General features: G+C 44.1%; 1 protein-coding gene across 1 annotated transcript; it reads right to left on the reverse strand.

The window, feature by feature from the left end:
• Nucleotides 1–5,161: 5,161 nt before the first annotated feature.
• On the reverse strand, nt 5,162–24,421 carry LOC119658380. Its single transcript, XM_038065746.1, has 4 exons — nt 24,180–24,421; nt 23,833–23,982; nt 5,454–5,621; nt 5,162–5,354 (listed from the first exon to the last, which is right to left on the reverse strand). Exons 1-4 carry the CDS (start codon nt 24,249–24,251, stop codon nt 5,199–5,201), a joined length of 546 nt encoding a protein of 181 aa, XP_037921674.1. The 5' UTR covers nt 24,252–24,421; the 3' UTR covers nt 5,162–5,198.

Genomic DNA, 24,421 nt, shown 5'->3' on the forward strand with positions numbered 1-24,421 from the left:
ACGGCGGAACAACAGTGGGCGCGTGTGGAATTCACCCACTAAAAGCCACCCCCGGTCTCTCCAGCCCGCCGGACCACCATTGAGGTATTACTGCGTGGGGTAGGTTTGCTCTTAGGCACTCATCCTTCTCCTATTTGCAGCTTTCCTCCTTCTTTGTTCTTTCAGCAACTCCTCCTGCATTTGGATGATTGCGGAGCTAACCGCAAGCCACTTCTCCTCGGACTCCAGCATCTCAGTAACCAAGCTCTCCGGGGTCCCGCTCCTGCCCAGCACCTGGTTTAAGCTCCTTCTCTCCATCGCAAATCGTGGGCAGTGAAACATCACATGCTCTGGATCCTCCGGTATGACATCGCATCTGGAACAGTTCGGAAAATCATCCAACCCAAAGCGGTGCAGATACTGCCTGTAGCAACCACCGTGTCCCGTGAGGAACTGGGTAATGTGGCAGTTGGTATCCCCATGTTTCCGCTCAAGCCACACCCTAATGTTGGGTATGAGCCTGTGCGTCCACCGACCTTTCGCAGACTCGTCCCATCTGCGTTGCCAGAGATCATGCGACTCTGACCTTGCCGCATTTCTACGCTGCCTACGCTGCCCCTCCATATGTCTTGCATTGTACAGGACACTCATTTCTTTGGCCAGAATGTCAACCGGGATCATGCCTGCCACCACCAATACTGCCTCATCTAATGTGGTTCTAAAAGCACTGCAAACCCTCAAAGCCATCCGCCGGTAAACCGAGTTCATCTGCTTCCGTCTCTGAGAGTTTGCAAGCGCCTCTGCCCACACAGGCGACGAGTAGAGCAGGATGGAGCGCACCACTCCGGCTAGCACCAACCTCCGGCAATGTTTCGGCCCACCAATATTTGGCAACATTTTTGCAAGTGCCGTGGTGGCACTGGCTGCCTTTTGGCATGCATACTCTAGGTGCTCCTTAAAACTCAATTTGGTATCAATTATTACCCCCAGGTATTTGATAGCCGGCTTTGATACGACCGTATGTCCACCGACCTCCACTTTTACAGTATTATTTTTCCTGCGTTTCGTTATCAAGACCGCTTCCGTTTTCGCGTCCGCCAAGGTCAGCCCGGCCTTTTCTAGCCAGGACTTTACCGCTCTCACTGTTTCCGTTGCGTAAACCTCCACATCTTCTGGGTGTTTTGCTGCAACAACCACAGCTAGGTCATCAGCAAAGCCGACAATCGTAGTCCCCTCTGGGACGGGAAGAGCAAGCACCCCATTATACATGACATTCCACAACAGGGGACCAAGTACCGATCCCTGTGGTACCCCGGCTGTGACAATGTACTCTTTGGGGCCCTCATCCGTCCCGTACCAGAGAGTCCTCTCTGAGAGGTAGTTTTCCACTAAATTCGCTAAGTATCCGGGGACACCTATGTCAGCCAACGCCCCTTTAATTCTATTCCAGTTGGCCGAGTTGAATGCGTTTTTGACATCCAACGCCACCACGGCACGGCAGCCGCCAGAAATCAGTGCACCTTTTGCCAGGTTTACCACCATGCCAATTGCGTCCACCGTAAAGTGGGCGCGTCGGAAACCAAACTGGCGTTCCGACAAACCATTGCTGGCTTCGACGATGGGCAGGAGTCTGTTGTAGATGACTCTCTCCATCATCTTCCCCATTGTATCCAACAGGCAGATAGGACGATACGACGCTGGGTTTCCAGGTTGTTTGCCAGGCTTCGGAAGCAACACCGACTTATGCTTTTTCCACTGGGCAGGGAATATTCCTTCTTTTAGGCACGCCTCGAAGGTGTTGGCGAAAAGGTTGGGCCTAGTCTTCACTGCCAATTTCAAAGCTCGGTTGGGGATCCCATCCAAACCTGGGGCCTTGTTATCACCGAACCTACCACATATTTCCCGCAGCTCCTCCACAGTTACAGGCGGTATTATGCCGTCATTTGGCTGGACAAAAACTTGCCTTCCCCTATTTTCGTGGTGAGGGAACAGAGTGGTAACAATCTGTTTTAGGAGGCGCGGACAGGTCACCTGGGGTGATTTCTGCAGCGTTTTCATCACCACTCTGTAAGCCTCGCCCCAAGGGTTTATGTCGGCATGGTCGCACAGCTGTTTGAAGCAGTTCTTTTTGCTCCTCCTCCTGGCTTCCTTTAGGCGGCCACGCAATTGCTTGTGTGCCTCCTCTCGACCGTCGCTACCGGGTTTTCCCCTGAGCCTCTGGCAAAGCCTCCTTGCCCGAAAACATGCGGCTTGCAAACTTGCGATTTCATTGTTCCACCAGTAGTTGGGTTGCCTACTGGGGAGCAATCGCCTTCTGGGCATAGTAGCATCGCATGCTTCCGTCACCCATCGAGTGATCTGGGTGGCTTTCTCTCCAGCCGTACCATTCAGGCATATGTCGGATTTGAGCACCGCGGAAAACGTGTCCCCCTCGAACGCTTTCATTGTCCAGTCAAGCATACCACCCGGCATTTTGTGAAAACTCTTTTTCGAGTTCGATCCGCCTTTGATCTCTATGCAGATTGCCTGGTGGTCGCTGTGAGTATAGTCCTCACTGACATGCCAAGCGATTCTACTGGCTAAAGTGGCACTCACGTATGTCAGGTCCACTATAGACCCCAGGCCCCTTCCCCGGAAAGTGTACGAAGACCCAACATTCGCCAGTACCACGTCCAGCTCCGCGAATGCGTCGAGGAGAACACGTCCCCTGACATTAGTTATCCGGCTGCCCCATTCAAGAGCCCACGCATTGAAATCGCCTCCTATTATGATCGGCCAACGTCCTCTTGCATCCAAAACAAGAGCAGCAAGCATCCGCTCATACTCGACGAGTGTAGCGCTGGGTGGAGCATAGCAGCTGTAGATGTGGATGCCCTTCACCTTCGCTCTGATGAAGCCCTCCTCCGGGTGCTCCATTATTTCCTGGAAGGCTTGTTCTCCACAAGTCCAGAGCGCTGCTTGGCCCGTTTGGTCTTTGACCCAAACGCTACCACCGCGGTTTCGGTATGGTTCACTTAGTATGGCCACATCGACGTTTTTCTCGTGGATGGTTTGCGCGAGTAGATCGTGCGCCGCCTCGCAGCGGTTGAGGTTGATTTGTATTAACCTCATCTGCGATTTGTGCTAAGGGCTCTCCTGTATTCCGGGCACCTGCTGCTGCCTGCAATGTGCCGATGGTCCACACCCTCCTTTCCTTTGCACAGTAGACAATTTGGGTCAGCTCCGCAGTCCTTGCTGATATGTCCTTCCACTCCGCATCTCTTGCATTGCTTTGACCTATCATTTGGGTTAGTGCATGACGCAATGTGACCAAAGCCAAGGCATCTAAAGCGCCGTTTTAACGCCACCTGTTCCCTAAGGCGACACATTACCCAGCCTATTCTCACTCTCCCTGCTGCTAACAGTTTGAGTGCGTTCTCCACTGGTAGGCTGATGATGGCGGTTTGTGTTTCCCCATAGGCTATCCTTAGCGTTTTCGCCGCTGACTCTTGTAGTCCGGCAACATCGAACTGTTTCTCCAACGCTTCGCGAACCTCCTCCTTCGTCGTGATTTCATCTATATCTTTGCAGATTATAGTGATCTCCGGCCTGCTAGCTCTTATGTCGGCTTCCTGTCCTAAAGTCTTCCCGATTTGGCTCAAGAATTTGTCCGCGGTTACATCCTTGGATTTCTTAAGTTCCAACATAAGATCTCCCTTCTGGGACCGTCTAATGCGGCTGACGTTGTCTCCCAAATTGGTGAGTTCGGGGTCTGCCTTCACTTTCCTGAGAATGTCGGCGTATGACCCTTCGTCCCGTTTTGAAATGAAAATCACCTCCGGTCTAATCTTCCTCTGATAACTTTTTTTCTGCGGTTCTACCTTCCTCCAAGCTTCCGCATCCGCCTTTGAAGGTTCGATCCCTTTTCTCGAGGTAGCCACTGCAGTATTTGCCCTGGTAGCTTCAGACGTACTTTTCATGAACTCCGCCTTTTTGGGAGTTGAGTCCTTTTTTCTTTTCGAGGTTTTGCTGGCCTGTTGAGTCATTCAGCTTCTCGCGCAGCCTCTTCCCCGGTTTCTCCCCTTTTGTGTTTTGAACCGGCGTTACTTGAGTTGCCTGGTTCACTTTTCCAATCGGCGACTTCCCTACTCGTTCATGCTGGGCCTTGCCGTACGTCAAACGGATGCCTTTTATCATGGCCCTTATATTTTGGTGAATGTTCCTGCGCTCCTTTATAAACTCACAAAGCTCCATGATCTTTTTACCGAGGGCAGTAAAGGCAGCTCCAGACTGATCATTGCCCAAAACATCGCTCGGGTGAATCGGCGTCAGTGATTCTTCCTCATCGAAGACTCCCGCTATACGCTTCCCACGGGGGTAGCGATCGTGGGGGCCTGTGCCCGTGTGGGAGGGGATCTGCGAAAAATCGTACAACACTAGTATCTTGCCAGTCCTCATGTATTCCTCGGAAACTTGGTTTCTTAGCAAGAAAAATTGCGAACTCTTGGCCGCGTTAGAGAGAAGAATCCTCCGAAGAATTTTTGGCCCCCTACATGAGGATAGACAATTCCGTAGCCTACACCATGACGAAATCTATGAGCGATACCATGACCGTCAGGTTCTGGATAAAATCCGGCTCAATAGGTTATGGTGGGCGGGTTTCTTAGAAAAGTGATGGTGTTAATTGCTGCTATAGTAACAATGGAAGGATTGCAGATTTTTAGAAAATTTTAGCGATTAACCATTGGCGTGTGACATTCGACCGTAAAGATTAATAGAAAGTTGTGTTTTGCGTCATTTGGCTATATAATTTGCTACATCAATATATTTTCCTAAATAAGCATTTTGGTGTTGGTATATTCCATATTTATTAGGGTTCCTGATTTATTCAGATTTGATTTAATTCAAAACTTATGGTTTTAATCCTGCTCCTCTCCTGTCGTATGTGTAACTAAATGTCTGCTTTTTGTCAATGAATAATGTTAACTATGATCAGAGGCTAACTACGTACTTACCTTTTTTCAATGGAAGCAACAGCTTTTTATCAAATTTTCCATTTGGAATTATTTACTGACCTAGCCGTTTTGCTTTAACCGCTCATTCTTCTATGGACCAAAGATTCACTCGGTGGTAACAACAAAGTTGTACTATTTCGGTGGTAGTGCTCTTTTAATTAAAATATATTTATGTATCGGCCAAAAAAAGAAATTATGTAACAACAGGTGGGTATTCCCGAATTCTCAGAAATCTGGATTTGTGACAATTACGTAAAACTTCATTGCGCCCACGTATCCTTCCTCGTTGACTCCTTGCGTGTCGAATCGATACAATCCATCAGGTAGCACGGACGGTATCCATTTCGTCTCGACAATAGCATCCTTCACTTCAAACCAACCCTGCAAATAGGCAAACAATTTAGTTTCCAAGGCAACAAATCGTGTGTCTAGCGCAAGCAAACTAGATGGTTTGCTAATTATTATTTCAGTTCTATTTACCTTGAAGGGACATGTGTGATTGCAGTTGGATATTTTCGACATAACCAGATAGGATAATCGATGCAATAAATTGAATCCCTTGCCGTTCATCATTTTGCAAACATCTACCTGATAACCCAGTAGAAATGGGCGATAAATGTTGGTTTTCTGGTGTAGCTGAACGGATACCTGTGCGAATTTGAATGGTAAAATTGATGCTGGAAGCGCATTTAAAGAGTATTTGCACTAACAAATATAAAATAGGAGATGAATTTCGAATTTTACGAATATTATGGATGACAATGTGGTCACGACTTTTTTGGTGAACTAATAGTCACAATCTTTGGAGTTTAGTAGATTAAAACCTCAAAATATAACTCTGTTATTGGTAACATAGGATTAAAACTGGAGTTATGATTTGATTCGATTTCTTCTTATTCTGCATATTGATAATTGGAGTTCATGGCGTAGATGAAATTCAGTAGGACCCATTTTTTCACGGTGCCAATGTTCGTGTTCCAATTTTGAGGCGTGTGGATTGTCTACTATGCCACAAAATAGTGAACAGGAGACATACATCTTTTTCCCAATTTTTTTCGACAATAGCCCCACTTTCTTTCCAGGAATTACTGGGTGAAAAGGCAGACGGTAACAGGTGCCATGGGGTAAAGGGGTTAGGAGCGCGCAATGAGGGTGGCCAGCGTATAATCGATTTTGCGGACATCCATGACCTTGTACTTATGAACACATGATTCATCAAATGATTGTCTCATTTTATTAATTTAAGAATGCCAACCGTGAAGCAAAGAAAGCGGTCGCTGTTACCCGGGCGAACCGTTACAAACATTTTTACGATAAACTGGACACTCGGGATGGCGAGAGGGATCTGCATTGGCTTGCTAAAAGCCGTAATGAACGCACACAGGATATCGAACACTTCTGTTGTGTTAATGACAAGAACGCTACTTTGCTTACCAACCGTCGAACCGCAACGGATAGATGGCGAGAATACTTCGAGCAGATTTCAACTGAAGAATTTGCTCATCCTCCACTTCCACAATCATTGCCGACATTTGCACCAGTTCCACCTGTCGGCGCAACTGAAGTCGAGGAGGCAATAAAACGAATGAAATTGGGGAAAGCCACGGGACCTGATGAAATCGCATCTGAGCTCTGGAAAGGAAAGAGCTGGGACCAAACACTGTGGCTTAGTGGATGCTTTAATCGGGTTATTCAGGAAGGTAGAACACCATTTGACTGGCAAGAAAGTACCACTGTTCCAATATGGAAAAAGAAAGGTAGTCCAGTAGAATGTTCAGATTATCGTCCGATCCGGTCACTTTCCCATACCATGAAGAGTTTTGGATGCATTCTTGACAACCGTATTCGCGAGATCGCGAAATAACCGTGAATCAAACTGAATTTATCAAGAACTGCGGAACTACTGACGCAAAACACGCTGCGCGGTTACTCACGGAGAAACACCGTGAGAAGCATCGCCCTCTTTACATTGCCTTTCTGGATCTAGAGAAAGCGTACTACACGAACTCATCTGGTATGCTTTACGACCACACTCAGTATCAGAAGAACTCGTGCGCTGGGTTCAATTGCTCTACCAAGATCCGAAAAGTAAAGTTCGAAGTATGGCGGGTGTATCAAAACCGTTTCGTGCCTCTGTTGGTGTTCATCAAAGAAGCGCCCTCTCACCACTCCTCTTTGTTCTTGTTATGGACACCGTCACCCGGGATATCCAACGTTCAGCGCCCTACACACTGCTTTATGTAGATGATGTTTTCCTAGCATCTGGTAGCAAAAATGATGATGCAACACGGTCTCAGATTGAATTTAAACAAAACTGAATTTTTGACGACCGATCTGCATGAAACAGGCACAACCACTGTTAGCCGCATATCTGAGCGATTTAAATACCTCGGGCCAATGGAGAATTGCTTTATGAAATTGCTTCACGCATTAACCCAACCTGGGTGAAGTGGCGTTCCACAACTGGTGTTCTTTGTGATCGACGTATCAACGAACGTCTCAATCAAATTTACCGTAATGTCGTCCGTCCTGTCGCTCTCTATGGTTCTGAGTGTTCGCCAACTATAAAAGACAATGAACGGCGTCTTGCGGTAATGGAGACGAAGATGTTACGTTGGACTAGTGGCGTGACACGTTTGGATCACATCCGAAATGAGGATATCCGCGATCGCTATGGGATTGCACCGATCGTGGAAAAATTGCGAGAGATGCGTCTTCGATGGTATGGTCTGAACATCGAAAAGTTGGTAAACGACCAAAAGGCAGGCCTAAGCAACAGTGGCTTGATACGCTGGATGGGGATTTAAAAGCCTCGAGATTGCACCTAGATAGAGCCAAATGGCGAAAGGGATCATGATGAGCCGACCCCGCTTGTGAACGGGACAAAGGCTGAGGAAAAAGAAGACTGTTGTATTAATATTTATATTGTATTTAAGTAAGACTGAATAAGGTTTGAAAATTTTGCGGTTACTATACGCAAGCGAACTGCGGTGACGTGACAACAAGACGAAATAACGTGTAGTTTAGGGTTGATTGCATTGTTAGCATCTAAATGAACTCAGGATGACAGTCAGGGTGTTACACAGACTTCCAAGATTGGTTTGTGGGGGTATCAGTGGGATAATGATGACATGCCCAAGGGCATTCCAGGTGGTCCTTCAGGGATCGAATCCTCTCCATAGGTAGATGTGCCTCCTTCAGCCTCGAAAGGGTCTATAGGTGCGAAACATTACTATCCTGATTGGCAGCCAAGCACCGTTCATTGCAGGCTAAGTTGTCAGGGATATCTAGGGAGATTGTCATGTACATGCTTTGGGACAGTTTTCGGCACTTATGCAAAGTAGGTAGAGACACCTCGGAACATACTTAATAGAAGACCCCAAGTTGAAATACTTGGAAGTAGAGAACATACGAGTATGTATTAGAAATCCTGTCGGTCATACTGTATGTGCTGTGTAAGTATACTATAACCAGTAAAGGGATACAAAAGTTCTTCTAGGACGCAGAGAAACTTCCCTTGATAGTATTGTTAATATATACGAGTAAAAGGAATCTATCATAATAACTTTGAATTACACTATTTTAAACTTCTCTCCCCATAAATCAGTTTGCAATAGGCTTTAGGGCGTAAAGGGTAATGCGATTCCTTTATGTGACAAATAGATACTTTTGAGTATGCAACAGTCTTCGAGTTTAAATTTTATCTCGTACATTTTTGTCAGTAATATTTAAATATATTTAATTATTTTCATTATTTAATTAAAAGTGACAGAGGCCGTTATACTCGCGATGGTTCTCGTGCTATCTTCATCAGGCAGTTGGTTTTAAATGGAAAAAGAAAAGCGTCCAAACTTAGCAAGCCAATTTGAGGTACTCTAAATTCAGCGTCATTTTTGGATTTTTCTGTTGGGTAGTTTCTGAGTATCAGCTCAGTTTTTAAGTCTATATTTTTAACCATCGCATATCCCTTTTTAAGGATAATGTGAAAATTGAGACCTGGCCCGAACAGTCATTCTCTATCTCATCAGAGCTTCAGAATGAATTTCGCTACGATAGAAATGATCGTAGATCTAGCTATGATTTCGCCGTAATAGATGTACCTTTAGTTTCGCAAACAGGATTCGGATTAAGGACTCTTTGGTGGTTGTACTTGGAAAACTCTGCGGGGACGTGTAACAATATGGAGGCGAAATCGTTCATAACATTAAATTATTAAACTTGAACTGACTGTTAACATTCAGGTTGTTGATCAAGAGGTTGGTTATGATCTTTGCTAAGTTCAGCTTGAAGGACAGTTAGGCTATTTACGAGGAAAGGCAACAAAATCAAGTACATCTCTAGCAAAGATAGTGGTAATACGGGGAGGGAAAAATATAGACTTCTTATCGCAGGGGTTCTGAAATTCATTCTGCTATATCCGGTTTTTGTTTGTCTGTCGGTCAATCGCCCGGAGGGTGTCTCGGAAACGATCAGCTTGGATCCCGATTGTCCCAATTAGGTCACCATACTGTGAGATCCGATTCCGGAAGTTTAACGATTTGGAGATCTCCTCCAATATCCAAGGCGGAAAAGACCTAGGCCAAAGGAACTCTCTTAATGTCTTAAAATGTGTGGAAAGAAGAATAGAGGCTGACACAAGTCCCAACTGGAAGAGTTATCCTTCATTTTGCTTGGAGCAAAAATTGTTTAGTTGTTGGAATTTATCAAAGATGAACACAACATGCACAAGGTAAGAGCTATCAAAATAAAATATAACACATCGCGGGAAGGTGCGAAAAAATTGAAGAAGAGCGCCAAAATTACTCTTTTGTAACTCAGTCAACCGTATACTTGTGGATGGGCAAAGCAAAAAGAGGGTTCGGGAAAGGAACACGAGCATGCGGGAGATCAAGAGGTTCCCAAAAACAAAAGGGCGGACCAGCGGATTTAAGGGAGGGGCCAAAAAACCTCGGTAGGCGGGAAAACACTGCCTAGAATATTAGTACGCCAAGGGAGCCGATATCTGATCAAAGGGTACATGACGGTTAGAGTAAGGTAGGACTAAAAAGAGGGGGAACCAAAAGGGAGATCTCATGCTCGAATTGAAAAGGTCTGAAAGGTGCAAAGCCGAAGGTTTTCGCAGCCAAGTTAAAAATTCACTTGGGCAAGGTGCTCCCGTGCGTGCTTAGAAGCATGAGATCGCTATACAGTCTAAGGATCTAGGTGAGGTCGGCTCCAAGGCCGAAATCTGCACTGCCTTAGCGTAGCAGTTCAAGCTGTATTACTTGCTGGAGACATCCATTGTAAGCCTTAGAAATGCGTATGGAGATACATAGACGGCGACTATCCGGCTACTAACAGAAGCAGTACGCAAGCTGCTTGATGTAGGGAAGGTCCGTATAGGATGGGTAGTCTGTGGTCTTAGGGAATGTAGCAAGCGCAAGTATCACGAGTCCAAAAGGCGCTAAATGCAGTGGGAAAATGAGGTTGACTTCAATCAACCTCAATCCCTGTCCCAAGTGGATATACTAAGCGAAACTCATTGCAAACCTAACAGCAAACCTGTGGGTAGCCGATCCTACAGGTGGGACGCCTTTATGGGCATGCGGGGACCAAGCCATATAGGATTGTATGAGGCAACCCACAAATTGGTTCATATGAGGTAGACGGAATATATGTGTATAATCCAATGCTCCTCCAAGGTTGAAGTTGTCTGAATTCAAAAACGTGTTGGGCAGATTGGTCTTGGACGCAAAAGGAAAGAGATCAAAAGTAATTGTCGGCGACTTTAATGTATGGGATAAACAAAATTTTGCCTTTTAAACATTAATAAATTTTATATAAGTTTTTTTTTAACTTAATTTAAATTACTATGTAAACTAACTGGCTAATCTAGCCTCGAATTCCAACTGACACCGAAAAACAATTTTCTTTGTCAAAAATTGTTTTTCGATGTGATGAACAAAGCGATTCGCAATTGCGTACATGCGATACGCATATTGTTCGCTCCGCCGTAAATGCATGGGCCACAGAATGGGAACTTCACTGACGAATGCAAGAGGCGTTGTCTCTTGGAGGCTTTCGTGCAGTTAGATATCATATTGGCTAACAATGGTCAGGTTTGTACATACAGGACGGGGGGTTTGGTTGTGAATATGACTTTCGTCAGTACTTCACTAACTCGCGATATGTCCTGGAACGTCTTTAACCTGAAGAGCAACTCAAGGGGTTGGAGACCTGCTTGTCCAAGAATGATGAAATCATCAGGTTGGTTTGCAGATACTTTTAGACGTGCCTGTGGTAGTACCAGTAACGACAAAAAAAGTACTGGAGATCTGCGGTAGGCTGAGAGACAACAAAGCTCCAGGCTACGACGCTCGGTACATCAAATAAAGCCTTTAAGCTGGCTGTAAAGCTGCGACCAGACCTATTTGTCGAGTTCTTTGAAACATATTTGTTAGATGGAATCTTTCCTTTGGTATGGAAACTCCGAAAGCTAGTAGTTATCTAAAACTGGTAAGCCGCTTAGTTAACCACCTTTCTACAGACATATAAGCATATTAGACACTATGGGGAAAATTCTGGAGCGAATAGTTTATAATTGTTTGGTTTGGTTGTAGAGAGTCTGGGAGGCTTATCAGACTGGCAACAAAGAGCCAGGCCACGACGGTATACCGAACAACGCTCTTATGTTGCCTGTAAAATTGACATCAGGCATATTGGTAGAGTCGTTTGAAGCTTGTTTTTCACATGTAGTTTTTCCTTTGATATGGAAACGCCAAAAGTTAGTGTCGTTGTGTAACCCTGGTACGCCTCCTGGTGACCCATCTTCCTAAAGACATATAAGTCTCCTGGACATCATGGGGAAAATACTAGAGCGAATAATCTATAACAGATTGCTCCCGGTTGTGGAGATAAGATAAACCGTCGACGCCATCAAACTAGTTACTGCCTTAGCTGAAAATCCGGTGTTCCGAGAGGATAGCACTAATAAGTATTATGCAGTGATTACTCCTGACATGGAAAATGCGTTCAATTCAGCCAGTTGGAACCTTATAAGGAGGTCTTTGGCGGCGATTGGTTTGCCGACTTACTAAACTGCGCTAGTCGACACCTATTTAACGGGTAGAAAGCTCTGGTATGACACAAACAATGGACGAAAAAGGTACCCTGTCTCAGCCGTTGATCCACAGGGCTCTGTTTTGGGACCATTATTGTGGAACATCATGGTTAATGATATCTTCAACATCACAATAGTAGATTATGCCGATGACATAGCGGTGATTGTTGTTCCATACATCTGGAGGATGTGGAATTGTATTCATTCGAAGCAATCTTTGCCATAAAGAAGTGGTTGAAAGATGCAGGTCTTGGACTCGCGAAGAAGAAAACAGAGGCGGTGTGGTGTAAAGAAACCACTGCTCGTATCAGAATGGGGAAACAAATCGTTCAAACCCAGCAATCAAATATCTTGGATTGATGATAGATGCGAGGCGGGATTTCAAGCCGTACCTACAAAATGTTTGCACCAAGGCGTCCAATGTTAGCATGGTCCTAGCAAGGATGATGTCAAATGTTGGTATGCACCCGTAGGCTGCTTATAGGTAGAAAGGTGAGCTCTATACTGTTCTATACTGTTTGGGCGCCTGCATTGGATACCACATACAATAATTAATAGGTCAGCACGGTTTATAGAGGGATGGCCTTAAGAGTGTACTGAGGTTTTAGAACCATTTCAGATGAATAGACTTTCGCGGTAGTTGGAGTAATGCTTTTATGATGGACCTGATTCTTCCTCCGGTCGGCGTGTGAAAAATGCCGAAAGGTGGAATCGTTAAGCAGGCAAAAACAGTAGGGACGGGTGGAAACGGTTAATGGACCCAAAGAATGATCCCCAGTATCGAGGCGTGGGTGCAGAGAACACATGGTGAGATAAACCATGATCTCACGGAGTTCCCCACGAAGAGGAAAGAAAAAGTCTAGAGAAGACATTAGGAACAGTAGCATCGGGAATTCTAATTGGGAAAATGCTTGCATGGCAGGAGTTAATTGCATGGTGGGCCAAACTCAGTGAAGGTTGAAAGACGTAGAGGAGGTAAGGAAGGCGCGTTGTGAATGCAATCGATGGCCAAAGGAAGAAGTTAGAGCCGTGTCCTTTCCACGACGTAATACTTTCCGGTGGTTCCGTGAGGAAGAGGATCGGGGTTAGGGGTCCAATCCGACATATTGGAACATCCGTACCAGCGTCTTGGGAAGATTTTCGGAAGAAAAAGACGAAAGAACAAGGTTTTGTTTTATACAGTTTCAGAACGCCAGACAGCTAATAAAGATATCGAGATCGCGGACCTTGGCACAAAACCGGTATGTCTCGAGCTCCTTACTAAGTCTAGACCGGAGACCGCAATCAAGGCGTATATGACGTCATTGTCATATTATATAAAGTGAACTTATAAGAACGGCGGTGCCATGGAGATATTCTAGTTTTCCTTTTTAAGCTCTTTTAAGTTATCTATGTGACAGTACCAATAACTCGAAACAGACATATGTATATGAAGTTTGCGTACATATATGTGCATTCATGCATCAGTATCATGGAATTAGCAATTTTTATTTACGATGAGCACAATATTTACGTCTTCAATATACATACACTAGCGACTAAAATCAAACAATTCAGTGCCGAATAAAAAGCTGCCGTAATCGCGTTTCCCAACGAAAATGTGAGTATTGCACGTAGGATGCCTTGTTCTCACTTGATAATTGTAAGGTTGCTGTAAAAGTATCGGCAGCGCAAAGCAGATCGGGAGGGTCTAGAATAACTTCCCTAAAAAAACCGCGATTACTTAATCGATTGTCGCATCGGGATCTTTTTCAAACAGCCTTTTCAACCAGGAGCTCGGCGCTTCAAGTGTAAAAGGTTTTGTTGGTGCTTTGTTATATAAGAATACTGCAGAGTTCCATTTATTTCGAGCACGTAGTGTATAGGTTAATATACCCACTATTGAATTCGACTTGGTATTGACATTTAATCTTGTAAGGAGTAGTAATTTGATTTAAAAGAGGACCTACTATAACTGTGTTATAATAGCAAGATTTTTACCAAACTTTCCAACATACTGCTTCCTATTATATATTACTCGAATATGCAATTTTACGGATCCAGGATGAACTTAATATTGGTTAATACATAGATGGCCTTGCTAGTATTAAATCCACATGATTTTTAGTTAACCCTAATCTTCGGAAACCATGTGACAGCTGACGGACTATTGGTTTGTGGGATAGAGCACTTTAAGGGAAAATCTTTTGCTTAGTTTGATGAAAATGCAGAGAAAAGAAATTTCGTGTGTTAATAAAGTATTGCTTAGCGAAAAAAATACTGCCAAGGCTGGGGTTGATAAACATTATTCGGACTTTGCGCTAGGAAAACCAACCGTTGAGAACTGGTTTGCTAAGCTTGAAGGAGGCGAAATGCGCACCGAGGATGACGCACACAGTGAACGCCCCAAAGAAGTTATTACCGACGAAAACATCAAAAATAATTTTGGATGATCCCACAGTGAAGTCGATCGAGATAGCTGGGGCTCTAAAGGTATCAAAGGAAAGTGTTGGACATATCGTGCATAAATATTTTGGTATAATAATAATAATAATAATAATAAACTCCGCCGAAGCCGGTCCCAAGCCCGGTTGTGAAAGGAGGAGGGATGGATAGCTTCAGTCTGAATGGCTGTACGCCACCGCAGCGTCTCAGGGGGTAGGTGAGAAAAGTGCAGGAACTTTGCAGTCTTGCAGATTACTCACTAAGGAAGCTATCTACACACCTGGCAGCTAGGGATAAAATGCACCACCAAAAAATGAGAAGAAGGAGAAATTTAAGGTCCGGTACGGATAACCGGCGGGAGTCGTCTGACTTGGTGACTGGGTCGGGCTCTCGTAATGGACAGCACGGCGTCGAAACCGCTAGTCGTGGGGCGGTTCGACGTCTAGGCGCCACGACGACCAGGAGCACAGCTCCGCCTGCTGCAGCTGTTTCGCCACAATCTGTGGCGACCACTTCAGCAGGTTCGCGTAGGAAGCGGATGAAATGGACTGAAGAAATGAACCTCTTCATCATCCGCTCCTACTACGAAATAACGGTGGGGGCGGGTACAACATCTTACCGCCCCTTGTTGCACCAGAGTCAGTTACGACGGTTACGACGGTATGGCGAAAGTTATTCCAGACGTGTCCAGAATGCAACATACGCGAGGAACCAGCGGAGCTTTTTCAGATCTCTCAACGAATCCCAACAGAGCGCCCAGACAATACAGTTCTTGGTGACGGAAGCGAAAGAGTATTGGGGTAGACTTTGGGGGTTACCTGCCCAGCATGCTGAGCATGCTGAGTGGATCACCGCCGAAGGCACCCGCCATGCCAATACACCTGGCATGAATTTCGCGGATGTTACCGAAGAGGAAGTTCGACGAGCCATAAACATCTCGAAGAACTGGAGGGGCCCAGGTCTGGATCGGGTGCAGAATTTCTGGTATAAGAAATTTACCAGCGTACACAGTCGGTTGGCACGCAGTATAAATGATATCATGAGTCGGCCGGAGGAATTTCCATCTTTCCTCACTGCGGGAATTACCTACCTTATCCCTAAGAAGGACACGGTGCAGGACCCCGCAGACACAAGACCGATCACTTGCTTACCAACCCTCTACAAATTCATCACGTCCATTATTAGTGGAAGGATCAATGCGCACCTCGAGACCAACAACATTCTGTCCGAGGAGCAGAAGGGCTGCCGAGTTGGGTCAAGGGGTTGCAAAGAGCAACTCATTATCGACTCGGTAGTTGTAGGACAAGCAACTAGAAGCCAAAGAAACCTCTTCAGTTGCTATATCGATTATGCCAAGGCTTTTGATACCGTTCCGCATACCTGGCTAATCGACATCCTACATCTGTATCGCATTGATCCGAAACTAATAAAGTTTTTGGCGACAGTCCTGGAAGGGTGGCATACCACCTTGTCAGTCCGTACATCTGAGGGTGCTAATACCTCAGAGCCCATCCGTATTCGGAGGGGCATCTTCCAGGGGGATTCATTGAGTCCTCTTTGGTTTTGTATGGCACTGAACCCCCTTTCATGGCTACTGAATGATGCCAGAGGGCATGGTTTTGCATTAAAATATGGCCTACGTGCTAAGTGCGAACTGACACACTTGATGTACCTAGATGACATCAAGCTGTATGCTGGTACTGACAACCATCTTAGAAGTCTGTTGCGAATAATAGACATGTTTAGCCGTGATATTCGGATGGAGTTAGACAAATGTCGAATCCAAGCCATTCGCAAAGGTCATCACGAGCCGCATGCCGGACATAGCATTGGTGACCTCCACATCGAAGCTATGACCGAGACAGACTTCTACAAGTACCTAGGAATTCTGCAAGGAACCCATGCTCGAGTTGGTGATCTGAAGGAAGCTCTGCTGTCCGAATTCCTGCGACGTGTAAAGCTGGTGCTGAAATCGCATCTCTCGGGGAAGAATAAAATAAGCGCGTTGAATGTATTCGCTATCCCTTCACTGGCTTATGCATTCGGAATATTGCCGTGGACGAAGACCGATCTGGAAAACGTCCAGCGGCGGATACGGACAACTATGTCCAAATTCCGAATGCATCACCCAAAGTCTGCCGTGGAGCGGATGAACCTGCCTCGTGACATCGGAGGTAGGGGCGTGGTTGACGTGGCGGCACAACATCATCGCCAAGTCGACTCGCTGCGCGCTTATTTTTACAGTAAAGAGCAGGCGAGCCCCTTGCATGCGGCTGTCTGTAAGGCAGACTGTGGACTGACTCCACTTAACTTGAAGGATCGATCTTTCAATCCTCTGAGTGGGGTGAAGTCGGACCAAGAGCGGATCGAGGAACGGAAGTCGAAGGCAATGCACGGTAAACACGTGAATTGTCTTTGGCAGCCATTTGTCGATTTGCATCTGTCGAACAGGTGGCTGTGTGCTGGGGAGCTCTTTGCTGAGACGGAGGGGTTCATGTGTGCCATTCAGGATGGCGTGGTCGCCACCCGAGCTTATAAAAGGCTCATCATGAAAGAACGGGTGGAGAACGACCAGTGCAGAATGTGTGGTTCGGCGTTAGAGACGTTGGACCATCTCATTTCTGGCTGTACTGTTATGGCACCGGTGCAATACATCACCAGGCGTAATGCTGTATGTAAGGTTATCCATCAAAACCTTGCGTATAAGCATGGGCTGATCACGGGAACATGTCCGGTTTACCGATATGAGCCGCAAGCAGTACTTGATAGTTCTGCTTACAGCATGTATTGGGACCGGCAAGTTCTGACTGATCGCCATACCGCACACAACAAGCCTGACGTACTGCTAGTTGACAAGACGGGTCGCTCCGCGTATATTATTGATGTTGCTATCCCCCATAATAGCAACATTGAACGGAAATACGTGGAGAAGAAGGTGAACTATGAGCCATTGGCTCGTGAAATCAAAGAAATTTGGCGTCTCGAGCGGGTGGTCGTAGTTCCCATAATATTGTCAGCTACAGGTATTGTACCTAAATCCCTGACGGCTTCCCTTGATGTCCTGGGACTTTCGCACAGTCTGGTTCAAACCATGCAGAAGTACACCATTCTGCATACGTGCTCGATGTTGCGGGGAGTACTCGACGGATTCTCCCACTGACCTACCACCGGCCACCACCACCAGTGCCCCTTTAGTTTTTAAGTAGGTAGGATCGTCCGAGCCTAAATGCTTGGCACTTAGTGCTAGTATTAGGTAAAATCCGGCATCTGCCGAGATTGTGATAACTCGGAAATAATAATCGTTGCACAACAATCCATATTGGATCAGGGCCTTGAAGTGTGTTAGAGCACTTCATTCAAGACCGTAACGGTACACTACAGTACACTGTAGGAGGCAATGTGGTCAGCATTGCGCTCGCCCGAGATTATTACCCTGATTTGACTCAGGTACTCATTCACAGCTGAGTCGACTGGTATCCGATGTCAAATCACGATACAAATCCCACTGCCGCCAGCGAGATTTGAACCGCGACCTTCCGTACGACAGCCTTGTGCTCTAACCACTCAACTATCCGGACACAATATTTTGGTACGGGAAATAATAATAATATTTTGTGATCTGCATGGTATATTCATATATATTCATCGCCCATCCTGAGAAGGGGAAAACCATCAACAGCGACTACTACATAGCGTTACTGGAGGGTTTGAAGGAAAAAATCGCAAAAAAGGGTCCCATTTAAAGAAAAAGAAGGTGCTGTTTCATTAAGACAATGCTCTATGTTATAAATCAATGAAAACGATGGCAAGATTGGATGAATTGGGCTTCAAATTGCTTCGACATCCACTGTATTTTCCAGATTTAGCCCCGAGCTAGTTTTTCCTGTTCTTAGGCTCCAAGATAATGCTTGCAGGAAGGAAATTTATCGCCGATGAAAAGGTAATCGCCGAAAATCGTACTATGAAAATGGTATGAGCACTATAATTGTTGTATCACATTCGAAGACAATTTTATTGAATAAAAATCATATTTAATGAAAAAAAAAATTTTCTATGTTAGCCTACGAATTTTTCAGCCCAACTGTTAATATACTATTATTAACTTTATTTATGCAGATATTGTAACAGAGAATATTTTGAAGTCTAGATACTATGTGCACGAATCGCCGCAATTTTTTACAGATTTTTCGGTTGAGTAGTTTCTGAGAGCAGGTCCTTGAAGTATTCGACTCTGGAACTCCTCCTATTTGCAATCAATGTCAAAACTAGAAGTTGCTTCAGAGGGACTCTTCAGGGGCCTTCATTTGATACCCCACATGCCCAAAATAATTGTTGGTGCGCCAATCCACTTGGATCAGGGCCTTCAAGCGTGTTAGAGATCTGCTGCACTTGCTGGTGATTATTACCCTGATTTGACTCCGGTACTCATTCACAACTTAGTCGACTGGTATCCGACGTCTAATCACGATACAAACCTCTCGGCCGCCAGTGGAATTGGAACCGCTTCCGCCACGTTAGCCTAGCGCTCTAACCACTGAACCATCTCGACACTTGATTAATTCGGTGCAAAGAGATTTTGGAACTCCCTTTCAGGAGTATGGGGACTCCCCTTAAGTTCGATGTGCGACAATGTAATTGCACGTTTGAGGGTTCACATTTCCAATATTTCTACCGAATTTCGTATCAATAGGTGGGACCGTTTCGTCCCACTATCCGTTGTCGAACGGATAGACCTGTCTATCCGTTGTCGAACGGATAGATCTGTCCATCCGTTGTCGAACGGATAGACAGACTGAGAATATCATGAACGTTAGCCTCTGAAACAGCTTGGAGGTCGATAGAAAAATTAATGAAGGCGATCCACAATTAGCTGAGGAAAAGGGGTTTGGGAGGAAAGTAGCAAATAGCCACTTGAGTCGCAGTTCGTAACTGATTCCGCCCCGCGAAGTTATACCGTCCCGCGGGGAAAGCAAAGGAGAAGGAGGCGGTTTAAGTAAGTAATAGTCTGGCATGCGGTGTAACAGCCAGCGGTAGGATTGGAAACTTTCCACCCTCCAACACCGAAAAAAGACGGACCGATAATAAACCGACTTTAATAAAGTTTTGTTTTCAACAAAACCTTAAAAGGGACTAACAGTTCCCAAACGGGAAATAATTCCTATTGTGTGTTTTTTTTCTGGCCGCTAGTGTATATTTTGAAGTTTGGCAATAAATAAAGGTATATTTTGTATTCTTAGCTATGTACAAATAGAAAAATTTGCATAGAAAGTTTTTCACCTAAGTCGGTATTCGAATTTGCTAATTAAAATCGGTTTACAGTCTGTTTGTCTGCCTGTCCATCTGTCTATCGATCACATCTATTTTTTTCAGAAATGACTGTTCCGGTTGACATGAAATTAGATTTTTCACCAAACTAGAAACTGTGAACGCCCACGTAATCCAGTGAGTTACATTGCTCTATATGGAACTTAAGGAGGTGTGAATTTTTTTTTCACCAAATATGATCACGTGGGGCATTAAAGGAAAGGTCTCGATTATTACATCTGAGTTCTGATATTTATTGCAATAGAGAGGAGAGGGTGGTACTGGAAAGTGGTAATTTCTATTGGTGAACTAGAGCCTACCCAACCGAAAATTATGAAAAAAATCGCAAAGCTACTATTATTTGTTGCTTAGGGTCCGGAATACCCTCCATACATCTAAAAGGGGGGTGTACAATTTTTTTTCACCGAATGTAGTCATGTGGGGTATCAAATGAAAGGTCTCGATTAGTAATTTTCGAAGTCGGTCTTAGTTTTGAGATTTGTTGGAAAGGGAGGGGTGAAAAGTGATGATTTCTTTAACGGATCCATTCTCAGAAACTATCCAACCGAAAAATTTGAGAAAATTCATGAAGCTGCCTCTGTATAGTGCCCAGGCCTCAAAATACTCTCCATATCGACATCCGTTCAAATTAAGTTAATAATAGTATACTACCATATTTTGTGGGGAATTGAGTAAAACCCCCCTTAAGTTTATCCCAGAGTTATAAAAGCTGGTAGTAGTATAAAATATAAAGTGAAGCATATTATCTTCAAGTTCAATCAAAATCATACTATTACTAACAAAGTTACAGTAGCTCAAAGTTGACTCTCTCCTGTAAATTTACTGTAACTAAATATCAATATCACACTAAAGTGAGTAGTCTAACATGCTAAATGCAACGGGCTACGTTCAAATGGGATAGTTCCGGATCCAAATACACAGAAGAAGCAAACAAAACCTTTCATACCTGAAGTTCCCGGCTTCTGGTTTAACGATTTGTTTATTATTGTTAATTGATTATTATAACATGAAGGTGAACCATTTTTTTTCCATTTGAGGACTCTTTCTTCCTCGTTCTCAACTCACCCTCGAAACCCTTAATATAACAAAGGGACATCGTCTGCTTTTATGGCCTGAAGACTCGAAGAATCGGAATTCCAAAAGTCGCAATTCATGAACATCTGTGGCAGGAGAAGCATCGATTGAGGATCCGTCGTGGATCTTCTCTCTCGACCCAAGTACCCGCATCCGCAATTTTACGGATACATGCGCGCTATATTCATGCCATATTCCCTTTGTTTCGTTTTTCAGGTTTCGGAGCGGACCTACGTATCGGCTTAAGGACACGTGTAGCTTTGTATAATGATACGTAAGTGTTCGTTCGTTGAAACGTTGACCACATAGAACACCAGTTGTGAAACGCCACTTTATCCAGGTTGCGTTAATGCGTGAAGCAATTTCATAACGCAGTTCTCCGTTGGCTGATAGCATCGACTCGAGATATTTAAATCGCTCAGTTCTGGGCAAAATTCAGTTTTATTCAGATTCAATCTGAGACCGTGTTGCATGAGGCGATCATTCCAATTTTGGACTAAATGCTTCAGATCATTTTTGCCATTAGATGCTAGGAAAACATTTTCTGTTTCGTGTGATGGTGTCCATAATAAGAACAAAGAGTTGTGGTGAGAGGGCGCTGCTTTAGTAAACACCAACAGACATATGAAGTGGGTTCGATACACCGGCCATACCTCGAACTTTACTTTTCGGATCGTGATAGAGCAGTTGAACCCAGCGCACTACGCTAAATGATGTCGTAGAGGATACCAAATGAGTTCGTATGGTACACAATCAAACGCTTTCTCTAGATTCAGAAATGTAATGTAAAGAGGGTGATGCTTCTCATGGTGTTTCTCCATGAGCAACCGCACAGCGTGTATTGCGTCAGTAGTTCCAAAGTTCTTGACGAATCCGGCTTGATCAACGGTTATTTCAACGATTTCGCGAATACGGTTGTGAAGAATGCTTTCAAAAATCTTCATGGTAAGTAACCGAATCTGATGGTAATGTGAACATTTTGCTGGGTTAATTTCCTTTTTCCATATTGAAACTGTGGTATTTTCTTGTCCGTCAGATGCTGGTCCACCTTTCTGAATAACCACTATGTCTGTTAGTGCCAAGGGAGGTGAAGAGGAAATTAACCAATGAAACTTGTCCAAATGTGGATTGTGGCGTCGTGCTGCAGGATTTCTAATTGAATTTAAATAAAATAGATGTTTTGATGAGCTACCCCAAAGAAACAGGCAATGCGTCTTTGATAATATCGTCATGGGATCGACTCTGATTAAGGTTGCCTTGAATATAGATAACGTAGGGAAGCGAGCCGAACAAAACAGTAACAACTTGATAATATTGTAGAGAGGGCGATTTGATACCATTTGGACTAAGTCTAGTTGAATCCTGTATAGACTAGCCGATTCTGAAACTACCTACACTTGATGTTACATATCCATATGAATGCTTCTGGTAACATGCATTTCAGTGCCACTATCAGTAGAAACAACGGAACTAAAGTGGACAAATTGATCGACAACTTTGATGTTCTTGTCGCTAATACAGATACGGAGAGTGCGATGATCAGCCAAATTCAGAGCTTCGGTTTTGTTGGTTGGCCAAATCCGGAGACCTTTGTGTGACTGCAATGACAAAAGTATAGTCGAGAAAAGCTCCGATTATTAATTGAACCACTACAAGTAGTTCAAACTTGGTCGCATGGGGGAGGTCACTGGCTAAGCTTTCGCGGTGTTCTTTGTCGCGTTCCGGCGTTTAAATATCACCTTTGTGACGACTGAAAGTTTGAAATTAGGCCTTTAATTATCGTACTCAAAATCTGCTTGGGAATCTTAGCGATCATTACCTTGTAGTAAAATTGACGAATTGATACGTTATGATGACGTCATGCACGTTTTAGAATGCACGAAATTCATATAAAATGTAAAAGTTTCACCTTCTATAACTTTCTTAATAATAGTTGGATTTCCCAAAGTTATGCCTTATGTTATCCCTTGTGCAAGTGCCATAGTTCTAGCATGAACTTAAGGCGGCTAATTTTCTAAAATATGCTAATATACTATTACTAATTTTATTTCTGCAGATATCGAAACGGGATATATTTTGAGGCCTAGATTTCAGTTAGATACATCGCTGTGTTTTTTAAAATTTTTTCGGTTGGATAGGTTCTGAGAGCGAGACCTGTTACATCTTTTGGGAGTCATATTTTGAGCCACCACTCTCCTACGCTTCACCCGATATGAAATATGGAACCAGTTTGGAAAAGTACTAATTGAGCCCTTTCATTTGACCTTCCACATGGCCAATTTCTGCTAAAAAAAAAATGTTGCACCCTCCATTGACATGTATGGGGAGCCCCTCCTTAAACTTAATACAAAATGGGGCCACTGTATGTAAAGAGAACAACAGACCACATGTTCTCACCAATTTTCGAGACAATCGGTGAAGCCGTTTCCGAATAAATCGGCTGTGACAGATAGACGGACAGACGGACAGACAGGCATCGAATCGATTCTAACAAGGTTTTGTTTCAAACAAAACCGTAAAAAGGACATTGTATGTGCAATAAATTCACATGGAACGGCAAATTTTACTTTCCATAACTTTGTTGATAATAGTTGGATTTCATTCAAACTTCCCAGAATTCCCGATATTATCACTTTTACGGATGCGCAATTCTGTACTTCTAGGATGAACATAAGGGGGTTTTTCCAGTACATTTCTAAAATATGGTAACATGTCATTATTAACTTTTGTGTAGGCATGGGAATGGGATGTATTTTGAAGCCTAAATTCCATATAGAACACGCGCATTATCATCTTATCGCTGAAATCTTTTTCTGAATGTTTCAGGTCGAATCCATAATGCGCGAGATTTGAACAGGAAGGCAAGCCCGTAAAAATATCCACATCAAGATTGTGATCTTATCCTAGTGGTTCCACATTCTTGCAGTTGTTACTTACATTTAGCGTTTTCAGTTCTCTGTGAATGAAGGCTTTGAGGGTGAAGCGGCCTCTTTGGTCACGATGGGGTTTTACGCCGCAATAAGACCCGTTGAAAAACTTTGGACTGAAGTCACACCACACCTTATACATTTTCATGCTATACTCTTTCTGCCAGAATATAGAGAAGAAAACATACCACTGGGAATTAGTTTTATCAATGAAAATTCGATACTTCATTGTGTGGTTGAATGTGAGCATGCATACGCATTCAAAATGCAAAAATACTATTGAACCAGCTTTGTGCTCTTTGAATACACTTGGGTGCATAGTAATTTTCCATTTTATTGTGAAAATCCATGTTTTACCGGCCTCGCTGAAAAAGCGAATTGGTATAAGGTAAGCAAAGGTATCCAAATTAATAAGGTAACGCGTTTCATATTATTTGCTATATTTTGCCAATTATTTTTTCACTTGTGAACGAACGATGGAAGCAAAAGCGTTTACGAGTATATATTACTAATTAAATTAATTCAATAAACTTTGCGGAATGGTGAACACAAACGTTTATGGAGATTGGACGGAAGTTTAAATTTGTCCGCCTTGTATG

The sequence above is a fragment of the Hermetia illucens genome, chromosome 5 (genome assembly GCF_905115235.1).
Source record: "Hermetia illucens chromosome 5, iHerIll2.2.curated.20191125, whole genome shotgun sequence".
NCBI lineage: Eukaryota > Metazoa > Arthropoda > Insecta > Diptera > Stratiomyidae > Hermetia > Hermetia illucens.

Excerpts from the sequence above, each read along its gene's own strand:
- LOC119658380 (XM_038065746.1), bottom strand. The coding sequence starts at position 24,251 with ATGAAACGCGTTACCTTATTAATTTGGATACCTTTGCTTACCTTATAC. Across the intron at positions 23,983-24,179 it reads TCGCTTTTTCAGCGAGGCCG|AAAGAGTATAGCATGAAAAT; the intron begins GTAAAACATGGA and ends ATATTCTGGCAG. Across the intron at positions 5,355-5,453 it reads ATCACACATGTCCCTTCAAG|GGTTGGTTTGAAGTGAAGGA; the intron begins GTAAATAGAACT and ends GCCTATTTGCAG.